The 15,590-nt window shown below is 37.4% G+C and overlaps 1 protein-coding gene across 1 annotated transcript in view; it reads left to right on the top strand.

The window, feature by feature from the left end:
- Positions 1-1,150: 1,150 nt before the first annotated feature.
- Positions 1,151-15,590, top strand: part of DYNC1H1 (dynein cytoplasmic 1 heavy chain 1) — a 96,194-nt gene continuing 81,754 nt past the window's right edge. Inside the window, 2 exon segments of the mRNA XM_051978352.1 lie at positions 1,151-3,874; positions 13,241-13,328. Coding sequence (XP_051834312.1) covers positions 3,619-3,874; positions 13,241-13,328 — 344 coding nt within the window. The 5' untranslated portion in view covers positions 1,151-3,618.

The following is a 15,590-nucleotide window of genomic DNA, read 5'->3' as shown; positions in this document are numbered from 1 at the left end:
GCTATTGCTATGTGCTTGTGTAATACCTCCCATGCTGATGGGTTTGGGCATACCTGTTTCTAATAAGACCCTTCAGCCCAGAAACCCGCTAGCAATCCCCACTTCTCTTTGATGCTTTTCATCTCTCTTCCTGAGATGTCGGGGAGGGCGTGATCATCTCCTTTTTAGTGCTTTCACCTCCCTTCCTAAGAAGTCTGGGGGGGGGGGCATGATCACCTCCTTTTTGGTGTTTTCACCTCCTTTCCTGAAAAGTCAGGGATGGCGTGACCACCTATGTTCTAAAACAAAGAAAGTGGGAGATGTAAAGGGCTGAAACTCTTGAGTTCATGCACTGGGGTAAGACAACCGAGCACTTAAGGCTAATTACTTATTGGACAATACTCTATTAGCATATGCTTGGAAAATGGCCTGCCCCACTATTCTGTGCTGGCTCTATCTGTTGGTGTATACAGAGAATTATAGGAGGGATTAGAGGGTGGAGTAAGACAAGTCCGAATTACTTCTGGGCGGGAGAGGAAGAAGAGAAGTGTGGAGCTTCCTGTGTCCATTCCTCTCACTTCGACCAAGAATAAAGACCAAGGACTTTTGCTTATCCTGACTCCGGCTGATTCTAAAGTATCCAGGGTGCTAACTTGGTCTTCACAACTAAGTATAATGGATTATTGTTTAATATTTCTCTATGTTTGTTAACATGTACCTTTGAGGAGGAAAAGGGACCTACATGTGAAAAAATGTTATACCTCTCTGTCAGGATTTCTCTCTGCCTCTCTGCCAGAATTCCTCCACTGAGGAATTCCGCTTTTCTATTCTTGCATAGTAAAGCTGACTTCCCAATGCCAATAACAAACTTCTTTTATCAGTCTAGCCTTTTTGGGTCTGTAAATTCCTTTACAGAGAATTTAGGGGAGCCAAACCTCTCCATTTGGCTCCCTGAACACCAAACCTGCCACTAGACCTTATCATTTAACTCTCTGACCACCAGGAACCCTAATCTCATTTTGGTTCCCTAAATCTAGACCTCGTCATTTGGTTTCCTGACAAAGGGAACTCCAAAACCTAAACCTCATTAGAGGGAGGATCTCTTCAGCCATGAAGTACAGCAATAATAATAAGATTTGCAAAACATTTTGGAATCATTACTTTATTTGATCCTCAAATGAGGTAAAATACCAAAGATTTTAGTGTTTTCATTTTACAAATAAAGAAACAGGCTTAAGGAAGTTAGAGGAATCTATACAAGTGGGGTTCAAACCCTGGATCTTTCCTTAGTTTCAGAAATCTTTCTACTTTACTGGAATTTCTACAATAAAAAATCAGTAATGCTTTTATTTAAGTTTTTAAGTAAAGTATTTTAAAGCTAACTATGCATTTCCCCTTGTTGCTGACTTATCAAGGTCAGTGTACACAATCTCTACAGAAGCAGCTCTATAAGGAGCTGCTGTTTTCCCCCCATGTGGAATTCCTGCCAGACTGCAGAGCTGAAGCATTTCCTCAGACATTGGAGAGCCTGCTGGTTAAAACAGTTCTTGCTGATTCATACAGGGCCTGCAGATGTCTTTGTGTCAAGATATTTCCTTACTGGACTTGGGTACTGAAATGCTTAGTCACCTACAGAGGCAGCAATGCAACATTTCACTGAGACTGAAATTAGGAGATTTCTCTCTTCCCCACACAACCAGGCCCTCACTGCTCCATTCCAGTCTTCCTATTAACTTTCTGTGAAGCTCCCTAAAAGGGACTGGTCCAAGCCTCTTTCCTCAAGCCTTTCACCTCCCTATATTGCTTATATATACACTCCTATTTTATTAAAGAAACTGAAGGCCTTGATTATAAGATCCTTCATCTTTTTTTTACAACATATCTAAACCTATGGAGAACATACCAACAACAAATTGTCATCATCCTTTTCTCCCAACTTGCTTTTTTATGTTGAAGACACAACTATCCTTCCACCTATCCAGGTTCAAATAATTAATGTAATTCCAGAAGATCCCGAAATGAAGAGAAGTTGAGGAGGATATCTTGTAGAAGATGGGCTTTTAATTGGGACTTCCTTTAAGTCCAGGGAGATCAGCAGTCTGAGTAGAGGAAGGAGAGTTTTCCAGGTATGGAGGACAGCCAGAGAAAATACCCAAAACTCAGAGATAGAGGATTTACATGTTGATGAGTAAGGTATAAGAAAAACTGAAAAGGTAGGAGGGGGTTAGGTTATGAAAGGCTTTGAATGCCAAACAGAGCATTTTGTATTTGATCCTCAAGGTAACAGAAAGCCACTGGAATTTATTAAATAGAATAGGACCTGCATTTTAAGAAAATCATTTTAATGACTGAATGGAAGATGGATTAGAGTAGGGAGAGGCTTGAGGCAGGTTGACCCCACTAGCAGCCTATTGCAATAGTCCAGGTATCAAGTAATGAGGGTTTGTACCTGAGTGATGGCAGTATTGGAGGATAGGAGAGGGGATATATAAGAAATGTCACAAAGGTGCAATTGACAGGTCTTGTCAACAGCTTGGATGGGAGAGGTGAGAGAAAGAATTAGAAATACAGGATATCTCCAGAGTTTCAGACTGGGGGACTGAGAGAATGGTATTACAGGTATTATTGTAAATGAAGGGGAAAAAATGTCGTTCTTCTGTAGACAGATTTGGAGGGCTCTTACAGCTAGTAAGGACCTGAGTTAAGCTTGGAACTATAGTTTTCCGGATTCTAAGTCTAGTAGCATACCACTAGGCAAACTGATAATTTCATTTCTTCCTAAAGTTTATTTTCAAGACTATGCACATGACTGCCTAATTGAGGCATCAATTCAAGTTAATTCAGCAAGCATTTATTGAGAACCTACTTTGTGCAAGACACTATGTTAAGTGCTAGGGATGTAAAAAGAAAAGCTTCTGCCCTCTAACCATTATCCCCTTTCTAAACTGTATCACCAACTGCTCAAGGAGCATCAATCTCAATACATCTAAAATAGCACTACTCCATTTTGAAATTCCATATGTTATCCTCTGGAGAATCGGATGATGCGGGTTCGAATCCTGCCTCTGTCTTTCACTATCCATGTGACTTTAGACAAAGCACCTGGCCTCTTTCGGTCCTCACTAGTAAAATGGGAACCATAATATCATTTAAGTCGCAGGCTGTCAAGAAGATCAAACAATTCATGCCAATCCAAAAAGTACTTATTAAGCATATAGTCTAGGCACCGAGCATATGCAAAGATGTCTGTAAACTTTAAAGGACTACCAGTATCATCATAATCATCTTCTTTTAATCGCTCCCAATTCTTTTTTGCCTCTTGTCTCTTTTTTCTCTAGAGGCCTGTGAACTACAAATCCCAGGAATCAGTGCGGCGGGACCGCCGGCGCACGGGTCTCGTGATGGGCGCTACTTAGGGCGGAGTCTTGCCTCCGCGCCCCGGTCTGTCTGTTTCGCTGTCGGCCGGTGGGGTTGTCCACTGAGTCTGAGTCGCTCGGCCAGACCCGTTCTTCTCTCTGGCTCTCGCCAGTTTCCCCGGCACCGATATCTTCACGCTCAGCTTTCTCTCCTGATCATACACGCACTCCTCTCTCACCTCCCATACACTCTCTCCGCGGCAGCGGCAGCGGCAGCGGCCCCATGTCGGAGTCCGGGGGCGGCGGCGGCGAGGATGGCTCGGCCGGCCTGGAGGTGTCGGCGGTGCAGAACGTGGCGGACGTGGCCGTGCTGCAGAAACACCTGCGCAAGCTAGTGCCGCTACTGCTAGAAGATGGCGGCGAGGCCCCAGCCGCGCTGGAGGCGGCCCTGGAGGAGAAGAGCGCCCTCGAGCAGATGCGCAAGTTTCTCTCCGACCCGCAGGTCCACACCGTCCTGGTAGAGAGGTCCACGCTCAAAGGTGCCGCGCCCCGCCCCACCCCACCCCACCCCGTCCCACCCCGGGGGGCTGCCCGATCCCCAGCTCTACTCCCGCCAGCGCCTCAGGAGCTGGGATGGCTGGGGGAGTTTGTCCTTCCTTTCCTCCCTCCAAACCTGCAACCCTCCGACCCCACCCACCCACGGTAGGGCGGGGCGCTGGGGGCAGCTCCTAGGGGATAGGCGGAGCCCGCATCCCGCGAAGGGGCACCCTGGCCATGCCATCCCCATCCCCAGCTCGGAGGAGGGAGGGAAGAAAGCGTTCATCAATTTTTGTAGCCCGGGTTACCCCGTCTGTCAGTGAGGGGGGGACCAGAACGTGCTTTCCCCCAGGTCCTTTCCAGCCCAGACTTCCCCCGAGTCTGATTCCGAAGCCCTAATCTGTGGGGTCCAGATCGACTGACTTCAGAGGCATCTACGCTAAAGCCAGTCATCTGATGGAGGGAGGAGACTGGGGTCATTGTCTTTCCTCTAAACTCTCAAAATGGCCGTGTTGGGTGGAGCCTCTTCTTGTTAGGTTGGAGTTTGAGTCTCTGCCAGCTTTAGTTTCCCTTTTCCAATGGGAGTAGGATTAGGAAGGAATCCCAGGATCTGAAGAATTATATTCAGTCCGAAGCTAACCTTGAGAGACGAAGAATCTTTTACATCCTAGGATCTATGATATCAGTTCGATTCAAAGATCGTTCACTTCAACCCCTTTATTTTACAGATGGACAAACTGAGACTCAAAGTAGGGAACCTCCTTGTCCATCTAAGGTCACATATTAATGACCAGAAAAGATTAGAATCAACCCATATTCTCCCTAGCAGTATGCTTAGCTTGGATTCAAGAGAGACCTGGGTTCAGAACACTTTTGCTTCCTGGTGACCTGGCAAATCACATAAATCTTTGATCTTCAATTTCCCACCCAGAATTGTTAGTTTAAAATATTTGACAAACTTTGACATGGATGTAAATGTCACTTACTCTTTTGACTGAACTAGCTATTCTCATCGCTACCATATTCTACAAAAACTTGTATCTCCAAAAAGCAAAACCAGGTTTTCTCAGTGTAAAGCTTGTGTGGTTTCAAGAATTTCATCTTGATGCTTTAAAAGTTATCAGTTACTGCTAGATTATCATTAAGACAGAACTCAGATTGCAAGTCATACTATGCTTCTTTTTTTTTTTTTTAATAAAACAGAATACTTTGGTTTATCACATTACCTTTTTTATGCATAGTTTTCATAACTTGTATGATAATAGTGAATTATTTTGAAATCATGGTTGCACTCCTAAAGAAATTATTGTATCTACTTATAACCCTAAATAGAAAGAATTTTGTCCTCTGATGTCTTGTTTGATGTTAATCAACTCTTAATCAAGCTTTTGATCAACCTAATTTTCTAAATTCTAACTGCTATAACATCACAATTAGAGCTCATCTTTATTTGAATTGTGTCCATTTTTTGTGTTATGGAAATACTGATTTTTTTTTCCCCCTAAAAATATTTTCTGCAGTATCCCTTCTGGTACAGATTTAAAGTGATCTTCCTATTCACTTCATTCTACCCCCTTTCAGGAAAAACGAGCATTCCAACTTTTATATCAACTCCATAATGACTTGCAATTTTTCACTGGTTCAGTGTCTCAAATATTTAAAAATGAAATCTCACTTTTTTGATCTTTAAAAATAGCTAAATTTTTGTTAACTCCTACTGTAGATATAATTTGGTTTTTTTCCCCCCACATACTGAGATCTAAACAAAGATTGAATTTAAATTGATATTTAGAAACAAAAATTCACTAGTCTTTGTTGTAAACCTATTAGCTTAGATTTCTTTCACTGGACTGCACAGTGCCTCATCATGGTGTAACTAACACGATTATCCAAAAAGGCAACAGAGTAGATCTCTCTTCATATTCTACCTTTGTAACTTAATAGCCCTGTTGGACATGTTTCTTAACCTTTCTGAATCTGGATTTCCTTATCCATAAAAGGAGGATAATAGTAACTTTAGTATCTGTACTTCATAGGAGCCTGAAACTTTCATGAAATCCTATCATATGTGTAAAGCACTTTGCTCTCAATGCTGTAAATTGCAGAATGGTTGCTGATTCTCAATGTTAAGAGGAATTTCCTCATTGGATTTTTGCTACAAAGTTGAAATCATAGATCCCACAGGTTGGCAACTATGTTCAAGGACTAGTAAATTGAGACAGACTACAGATGCTAGGGTCTTTAGGTAAATTTTTTTTTTTTTAAAGGGAGGCTTAAAGATGACTATAGCAACTTTTTGGAAATGCCCTCTCAAGTATACACTAGTGATAGAGGGAGGGAATGCCTACTTATATGGATGAAATAAGTCTTTTGAAGTACTGAAATAAGCTTAAAGTTACTGGTAGTGTGAAACAGTGTAATATATTAATATTATCTAAGGGCTTTATTATGTCCTATTTCTTTTTAGAACTCATTTTTAAATTGGGTTTTACCTTTTCATTGCAATAAGAATTTGAAAATCCAGGGTTTTTTAGTATGCAAACAAAGTCATACTAGTTCAAATCAACTAGAGACTGCCAACATTGATTTGTTTAAATTGCTTTTATTTTGTTGAAATGTGTCATTATTAAGTCACAAAAGAGCAATACAATTTTATTTTTATATCTTTTTTTAGAAGTTAAAAGATTTAAGCTGTTTCTTTTGATGAAACACTGCTTTGATACTTTGAATCTGAGATTTCGCAGATTCTTAAGAGTTGGGAGGAAATTCGAGACTATCCAGTACAAGTCATTATCTGAGAGAGATAGATTTTGATCCCTGTAATATGGCTGATCAAACACTCCTCTGCTTGGGAATCTTCAGTGAATCGAATCTCATTATTTCCTCACATTCTCCTTTTGAAGACTGCTTCAGTGGTTTAAGATATTTTTTCTGTCATTAAGACTATATCAGCTATTCTACCCATTGTGTCTTGATCTAGCAACTAAGATCAAGCAGAACAATTCAGATCCTGCTGGAAGAAAAACTTAAGATATTTGAAGATGTTATCGTGTTTCCAGGTCTTCTCTAGGTTTAACGTCTCCAGTTTTTTAACCAATCTTTGCTTCTTGCATCCTGATGCCCACTTCTGAATGAATTCAGCTTGTCCATATTTCATAAAGTTAGGTCCTGAATTCAGCAGAGTTCTTCTGATGCAGTCTGACCATAGCAGAATATAGTGGAACTCTTATTTAGTTTTCTGTGAATCTTTTACCTAATTTAGTAAAGTTTACAATAAATTTTTTTGTTGTCTACCATGCCATAGCATTAGCTTAATTTGTAGTCTACTAAAATTGAAAAGTAATTTTCATAAAAATTGTTGTCTAAAGTACAACTTCTCTATCCTATACTTATAAAAGTAGTTTGTTTTTTAGAACCCAAATATAGAATTTTGTTTATTCCTTTTAAATTTCCTTGTATTAAGTTCATTCATCCTTAACTTTTGAGATATTCTTGAAGCCTGTCAACCTAACTTCTTAGTTATCTTTTCCTAGCTTTATGTCATTTGTACATGCAGTAAGTATACCTTTTATATCTTCATTCAGAAATAAAAATTTTGAATAATATATGACCAAGTATAATTCTCTGGACCACTCAACTAGAAAACTCCCTTCAAGTTGACATTGACCCATTGATGATTACTTTTGGTTCTGGTCACTTGTAATTTCTCTAAATCAATTATGTGTTATAATTTTTTCATAATGCTTTTTCATAAAGCTTTATCAAATGCTTTGCTAAGACCTAAGTATAGAAGATATAGATCATTTCTTGTCTAGTAATCCTAATGAAAAAGGAAAAGTTAATCTGTTTCTTTATTTTAAAAAATTTTTTTATTAAGGTTCTTTGGACATAGCAGGTCTGGTGAGAAAAGACCCAAAAGCTGAGAGTATTGATGCTAGGATAGAACAGGCAGGAAAGCAGGGGAGAATCCAAAAAGGTGTGAATAAACAAAGATATCTTGGGACAGCTTTGATTTCAGAAGAGCAATAGCCCTAATGGAGTCAATGATTCCAACATCAGTACTGTGTTCCATTAATAGAATATTGGGCTGCAAATTAGATAATTAGAATTCTTAGTCCCGGATTTTATCATTAGTTAAATATCAGACCTTATCTGAATATCTGAAATTTGGAGTCGTTCTATTCTCCTTAAAGACAGCTTTACATGGAGGTTAGACCAAGAATCACAGGCAGACCTGAATCTGAATCCTGACTCACCCATAAGTCATTGTACTTTCTCTCACTCTCAATTTCCTTATTACTTTGAAGTCATCAGTACTTCAGACTTCATCCTGATGGTGTCAGGATATCAACATTTCTTAGATTTCATGTCTGTTAAGAATCTAGCGTATTGAAAGATAAAAGCTTAGAGTTGAAGAAGCTGGGGGCTGTCCCCGAGCATTTTCAACAACTTTTCATCTGCCATCTGTGTATCTAGGATCTCATACCTTTTGCTGACCATAGCTATTCTTAGAGACTTAGATTTGAATTTGAAAGTAAAAACAAAAAGATTAGGAAAAGAAAGAAGACAAGGAAAACTTTGAAAGAAAAATCTCAAATAGATGTATAGTGTGATTGAGGAAAGTGAATGTTTTTAATTAGTAGAATTTCATGAGTATAGATGGGAAAGAGACTTGGTTTGTGGACAGGAAAAGATTGTGGGAGAAAATAGGAAATACATAGGAAATCAGGTGCATAAGGAAATAGGGTAACTGCCACTGGGTTTGAGGTTTGAAGATCGGGTCAAATTCTATTTCTGCAACTTTAAGGCATTTAAAACTAATTGCCTTTGAGATCTTTAATAAGATATTTCATTTTTCTGGGCCAATGTGAGTGAGAGAAGGGCTGTCCCTTAAAAGTCAGTTAAACTCCCCAGACCACAGCTTCCCCATCCCTAAAGTTAAGAGGTTGAATTAACTATCCAGAATCCCTCCTAACTCCAGGTTTTAATATATAATAAAAGTAACTGGTAGGCAAAGTAAATATATGGAAATTAGGTAAATAGTTCCAATTTGTAATATACCTGTAGGTTATTTATCCCTATTTTAACACTTGTCTTTGTTAGGAAATAATATCCTTTAGGTTACCCACCTTCTTTCTCTTTGTTTCAGTTATTACTTAGTGCAGTGGGGGCAGGAATTCACCCTTTTCACAAGATAATGTCAGAAATTATAAAACATTTGAAGTACTTTATTAATTCATTTTTTGTACAGTGTCCCTGGAAACTAAATCTTAGAATTTAATAAAAGGAAACTTACATCATGAGTCATTGTAATCTCTGAAACCAGTTTGGCTTTATTACCTTTGAAGCAGGTCTGTGACAGAACTTGAACTTGGGAGTCCGAATCCCACCTCAAACAGTATTAGTTGACTTAACCTCTTTGGGCCTCAGTTTCCTTATCTGTAAACTCAGAGGATTGGATTTGACCTTAAGACCCCCTTAATCACTACATACTAATTAATTGTTACGGTGCTTTTTAAAGATTTGCCAAGTATTTTCCATATAGAGGGTATTCCCAAAGTCTTAGTGTAGTTTTTTGATATTAAAAGCTTTCAAACACACTAAGACTTTTGGGACACCCTGGATTATTTCATTTGACCTTGCCAACAAATCTGTGAGATACTCTTATTACAGAGTAGAAGATTGGGGCTGAGCAAAATCAGGTGATTTTCTCAGTGTTGCACAGCTCATTCTAAGTCAATATTTGAACTGATTCCAAGTCCAGATTCTAGTGTCTAAACGCAACCTGTCATCTTCTGCCTGGTTTGCCAGTAACTAGAGAAGTAGTTGTTACCAAGTAGATTTTAAAATAGTGCTAATCTAGATGGTATTGGAATGTTCTGACTAATGGGCAACATCACATTCAGTGTTTGACTTTGTTTGGTTTTTTGGGGTTTTTTTTGTTTTGTTTTGTTTTGGTTTTTGCTCTTCTATTTGTTTACTTAAGCAGATGATATACTCTGGCCTTCAGTTTAATTATTATAAAATGAGTCAATATTGCTTAACACTGTTTAATGACTTTGATGGAAATATGTATAATTATATTTATATAGGTAGAGCTTTCATAGAATACTTTTTGGAGTGTGCTAGTGTAAAGATTAATTGCATACTTGTCCTTGAGGTAACATCTATTGTCTCTCTGCCCACCTTCTCCGCCCTTTGAAACTGATTTCTGAGAAAGCAATAATGTAGCTCACACTAATATTTGGATTATAAAGTGCTTCACATGCATCATGTAATTTGAACTTCAGAACTGTCTTGTGAGGTAAATAATCTAAGTCTATCTACCATCATTTCAGGAAACTGAGATAAAAAAAGGTTAAGAGATTTGTCCTGATTCACACATTTGGGATAAATGGACCCAAACCTAATGGTCTAAGACCCTCTCATTGAGCACTCTTACTGAAGTATATTTGTCTCTTCTAGTCTTTAGTCAGTGTTGTTTACTTTGAAACTGTGCTCAAAACGGGTAAAAAACCTAGGTGGGCTTCAAAATTTGAGAAATTTTAAGTGAAACTCCAGAATTGTTAGAAATGCTTAAAATTCAAAATTTCACAATTCATAAACAATGAAGAATTAATTCTATCCAATGTATGCATAATAAGCTATTATTTTTCATATAGCAAGTCAGGGCTTTCATAAGTGAATAAATTTAAGAAATATAACTTACAATACATAAGGAAATCAGTATGTGTTGACTTTGGAGATTATGTCATTGGGCGGATTTTTATGCTGCATTGCAGTAGTCTTAATGCGGAAGTATAAGAATTCCTGACACTCCAATGACTCATTACTTTTGTGAGTCTTGTTTCTTTTTGTCTTCTTTAATTGTAATGTTGCCATAAAATTAGAAATCGTTGGAATGGAAAGTTTTAGCTTGAGACCAAGTTTGAGTTGCTTGTTTTCTCCAAGTTTTTATTTATATAGCTAGTCAAAAAGGTTTTTTGTTTGTTTATTTGTTTCTTTTGAAAAACATAGGGAAACACAAAGATTGTATGCTTGAATAGTGGTAAACCAAATTTTCTTTTGGAACCAAATTTTAAAAATGTAACATGTGGTTATCTTGGTCTGTAGATCTTTTAATATAGATAATAAAACCTTACTTAAAATAGAAATGTCAGTTTTCTGAATGATGTTTTCAAGTGGTCAGAAACACACTGCACTTAGATACAGATATGTGGACTTGCTCTCATCTTAACAAGAAAATGCTTGTTTTAAGCTGTCTATTCTATATATAAGCTATTTATTCAAGATACTTTTTTAAATAGTGGCATAGAATTATATAAATTCATATTCTTGAATAAATTGAATCAATGACATTTAGAAAAGGTATTTTGTTGTATTTATTTCTGAGAAGGATGCTTTTTGATGCTGAAAAAAGGTGATATATGTTCAATTTTTTTTATGTCATGTAGGCTGTTTTTTATTTCCCATTCTATAATAAGTAGGGAATGCCAAAGAAGCTGAAATATGTCTTTTTCTTCATTCATGTTTGAGAACATGCTTTGTTGATTAGTTATGTTGTTGTATTGACCTCTTCCTGCATCATTTATTTTGAGGTGATATTTTTTGACCTGTGTTTCTTCCAAGAATATTGGGAGTCCTATATCTATACCTATATTTTTTGCTGCCCTCCAACAAAATAAATCTACATATGCACTACAGTTTGAAAAGTTGACTGAAACACTGAGATGAAGTGACTGGCTTACATGGGCTCCCCCAGTCATTATGTATCAGGTCTTACTGATTCCAAAGTCATCTTTCTGTCCCTTAGAATAATACATGGCTTCTCTGTTATGAAATATCTTATGTCTACATTAACTATCTCATTGCATCAGCACTTATAATGACTTATGGAATGTGTGCTATGCTTGGAGTTCAATGAAAGCATCCTCTCCCCCCATTTATTTATTTATGACATGCATTTAACTTTTTTTTTGAGTTCCAAATTTTATCCCTCCTCCTTACTCCTCTCCTTTCCTTGAGAAGATAAAAAATATAACATCAATTTTATATATATTAAATCATGCAAATCTATTTCCATGTTAGACATTACATAAAAATGAAATAAAAAAACAAGAAGCCTAAAGGAAGTGGAGAAAGTATACTTTAATCTGCACTCAGAGTAATGAAAGCATTTCAATATTCAGAAGTTATCTAGAAGGGATTGGCCCTTCTCCCAGTACAACATGGGAACCTTTGATCCTGGGTTGCAGTAGCCTGCAACTCTGACCTCTGCCTTTTGGATTAAGTTTGTTAAAATTATTTGCTGTTTTGTGTGATCACTCTTCGTAATGTACTCTCCCCCACCTTCCATCCCCAAAGTAATTGTCTTAACCCCAGAGCTTTGCCCAAAAAAAAGGGGGGGGTTTATATTTTTCAGAGTTTTCCTCTGGCCAGATCAGTTAAGAAACACATATGCTCATATCACATAGCTGGTAAATGTCTGAAGCAAGATTTGAACTCATGGACATGAGTCTTCCTAACTATTCACTGTGCCACTTAACTGCCCTCAAATCAAATGAGATCATATCAAATCAGAGCAGATCAAATGAGATCATATTTATAAAGCCCTTAACACAATGCCTAGCACATAAGTAGGTGCCTAATAAATATCAAAGATTTAAAGTTCTCTGTGCACCTTTCTCTTATTTTATGTCAAGATTAATGAAGAAAGTAGCTTTCAGATAATATACTCGTGAACTTTTCATACATGTTAGTTTCCTCACATGTTAAATGGGAAAGTAGAGCTAGATTTTTAAAGTCTTACTGTCTAAAAAGTCTGTGATTTTATAAATAATTAGAGAGAACTCTATAGATAATTTTTGCTTTTATATATTGTCATAAAAAGAATTTATTTGTAGCTTTAGTTAGCTATCTTTTAGTCTATTATTAGCCTCCATACTGAATTTAACACTTACTAGCTGTGTGACTCTGTGCAAGTCACTTAATCCTTTTTGCTCATTTTCCCATATATAAAATAAGCTGGAGAAGGAAATGGCAAATCACTCCAGTATCTTTGCAAAGAAAACCCCATATGTCATCACTAAGAGTCAGACATGACTAAAATGGCTGAACAGCAACAAGTGAATTTAAGCTTTCTTAGGGTAAGTATTCTTTATTAAGGTCATAAAACTTAGGTCATTTATGTGAAAATTTTCTGGCAAATGGCTTTTTTTTTTTTTTTTTAAGATTGCCTAGAAACTTAAACTGTAAGCCCAAAATTAATAGTCTATAAATGCTAACCAAAACTGGGAGGGGAGGGGGGAAATCTGATCAATCTTTTTTTAAAAAATAAAAAACAAAAAACTTTTGGTTTTGCTTTGTAGAGGATGTTGGTGATGAAGGTGAAGAGGAAAAAGAATTTATTTCCTATAATATCAACATTGACATTCATTATGGACTTAAATCCAATAGGTGAGTAGTAAAAGTTAAAATGGAATTAAAAGGTGCTTATTAAGTGTTTTATTATGTTTAAAGCTCTAAGTTTATTACTTAGCCCTAGTTATACAAATAGAAAACTGAGATAATCTGTTTTAAAGTCATTTTTGTCAATAAGCACTTATTAAACATTGCATTTTGATTAGCGCTAAGGGTACAAAGAAAGACGAGACAGTTCTTACTTTCAAGGAGTTGAGACTAAAGGAATGACAACATGCAATCAACTATGTATGGAGGATGAACTGGAAATAATCCTAGAGGGAAGATAGTAGAATTGAAGAATTAGGAAAAGCTTTTCATAGAAGGTAAAATGTCAGCTGGAACTTGAAGTACAGGAAATGGAGATGATAAGAAAAGGCATTCTACAGATGGGGACAGACAATGAAAATACCTGGAGTCTGGAATTTGGGGTATCTTATTCAAAGAATAAAAAAAAAGGTAAAGTTACTAAATCTCAGAGTGTGTGTGTTTGTGTGGGGAAAGGGGATGGAGTGGGGAGAATAAGTTGTAAAAAGCTTGGAAATGGAGGAAATTGTAATGAAAGTATCAGAAAGAGAATTTTATATTTGAACTTGAAGGTGATGAGGAGCCACTGGAGTTCATTGGACGGGGAGGGTGACAATCAAATTTGTGCTGTGGAGAAAATTCAGTAGCTGAGTAGAGAATGTACTGGAATGGTGAGAAATTTGAGACTTGGAGACCCACCCGCAGTTATTGAGGTATAGTCCATGTTTGAGCTAATGAGGGAAGAATAGAAGGTATATCCAAGATATGTAGCAAAAGTAAAATGGACAGGACTTGGCTACAAATTAAATGATGGAGGAAGGGGGGTTGTTGAGAAAGAGTGGGCAGTTATAGATGATCCTTGGGTAGCAAGCCTGGGTGATTGGGAGGATGGTAATGTACTTAACAGCAGAGAAGTTATGAAGAGGGGAGTTTTGGGGGGGTGAGAAAAACTATATAATGAGTTCAGTTTTGGACATGTTGAGTTTTAGATGTATACGGACCTCAAGTTCAGAATATCCAAAAAGCTGTTGGAAGCTGAGATTGGAGGTCAAGAAACAGGTTAGAACTGAATAGATCTCATAATATCTGCATAGAACTAATAGTTGGGTCTGTGGGAGCTAATGCGATCACCAGGTGAAATAAAATAGTGGGAGAAAACCAAAAACAAAGCCCTGCCCTAGGAAGATATTCCCCATCCTCAAATGTGACCTGACTGAAGTGAATCTTCAAAGGAGAAGGAGAAGGAACAGTCAGGTAGGATGAGAAGCAGTAGATATGTAGAAACCTAGAGAGAAAAGCATATCAAGAAGAGGATAATCAATAATCTCAGAGGCTGCAGAGTAGTCAAGAAGGCCCAGTTGAGATGATGTGACACAAATTTATAGTAGACCCAGTCTTCATGTTCTTTCTAATGAGAGAGATAACACATATAGGTTGGACAAGGCTGGCAATCTGGTGGCAAGAAAGATGGTAAGACTTAGTGGTCTGGATGGTAGTTTGGCTAGGTGTAGAGGAGAGATATGGTTGGTATCTTTAATTTCATTTTTTAATTAACAAAATTATATCCAGTTTTAATGTTAAACAACTTAATAGTACTAAAAAATTTAGAGTGAATAATTTTTTCCAGTTCTTTAGTAACTATAGCTGCTAAGAAAGTAGAAACATCAGTGTTGGCAGAAATATTTCCGGTATATGTTTTTACTGAGATTGCTTCTTTGGATGACTATCGATAGGATTGAGCTTGTAAATATAGCCAGGGGGCTTGAGAGGGTGCTGCTATTCATGGGACTTTCAGATGGGGTCTTGGCAAGGTGATAGTGGTGATGTTACCTCCTTTCTCTACTTTTCAGGTACCTAGTTGACTCTGGCTTAATTGACTCTTCCAGCTGCTGGTTGGTTGTAGATGGAATGATACTATTCTTCATTATAATGCTAAAGGTTCAGTTCACTCAAGGGAAAGAAGGTTATTGATTATTGATAGACTATTGATAGTCACATTTACACCTTAAGATGAGTATAACAAAATAATAAGACTAGTTGCAAAACTGATTTTCTAGGTTCTATTGTGTAGGCCCTATATTAAATGACTGTGTATTGACATAGCATTGAATCCTTAAAATAAAATGTATGTGGTACATACAGATATGTGGCTGGCCTGAGAGTTGAGAAACTCAGATTTCATTCACAGTATTTTCTGGTTAATGCGATCTTCAGTGCATCACTGAAATCAGT

Source organism: Antechinus flavipes, chromosome 2, assembly GCF_016432865.1.
Source record: "Antechinus flavipes isolate AdamAnt ecotype Samford, QLD, Australia chromosome 2, AdamAnt_v2, whole genome shotgun sequence".
NCBI classification, from domain to species: Eukaryota; Metazoa; Chordata; class Mammalia; order Dasyuromorphia; family Dasyuridae; genus Antechinus; species Antechinus flavipes.
The sequence above is the reverse complement of the archived record's forward strand: the minus strand, read 5'-3'. Positions and strand labels throughout refer to the sequence as shown.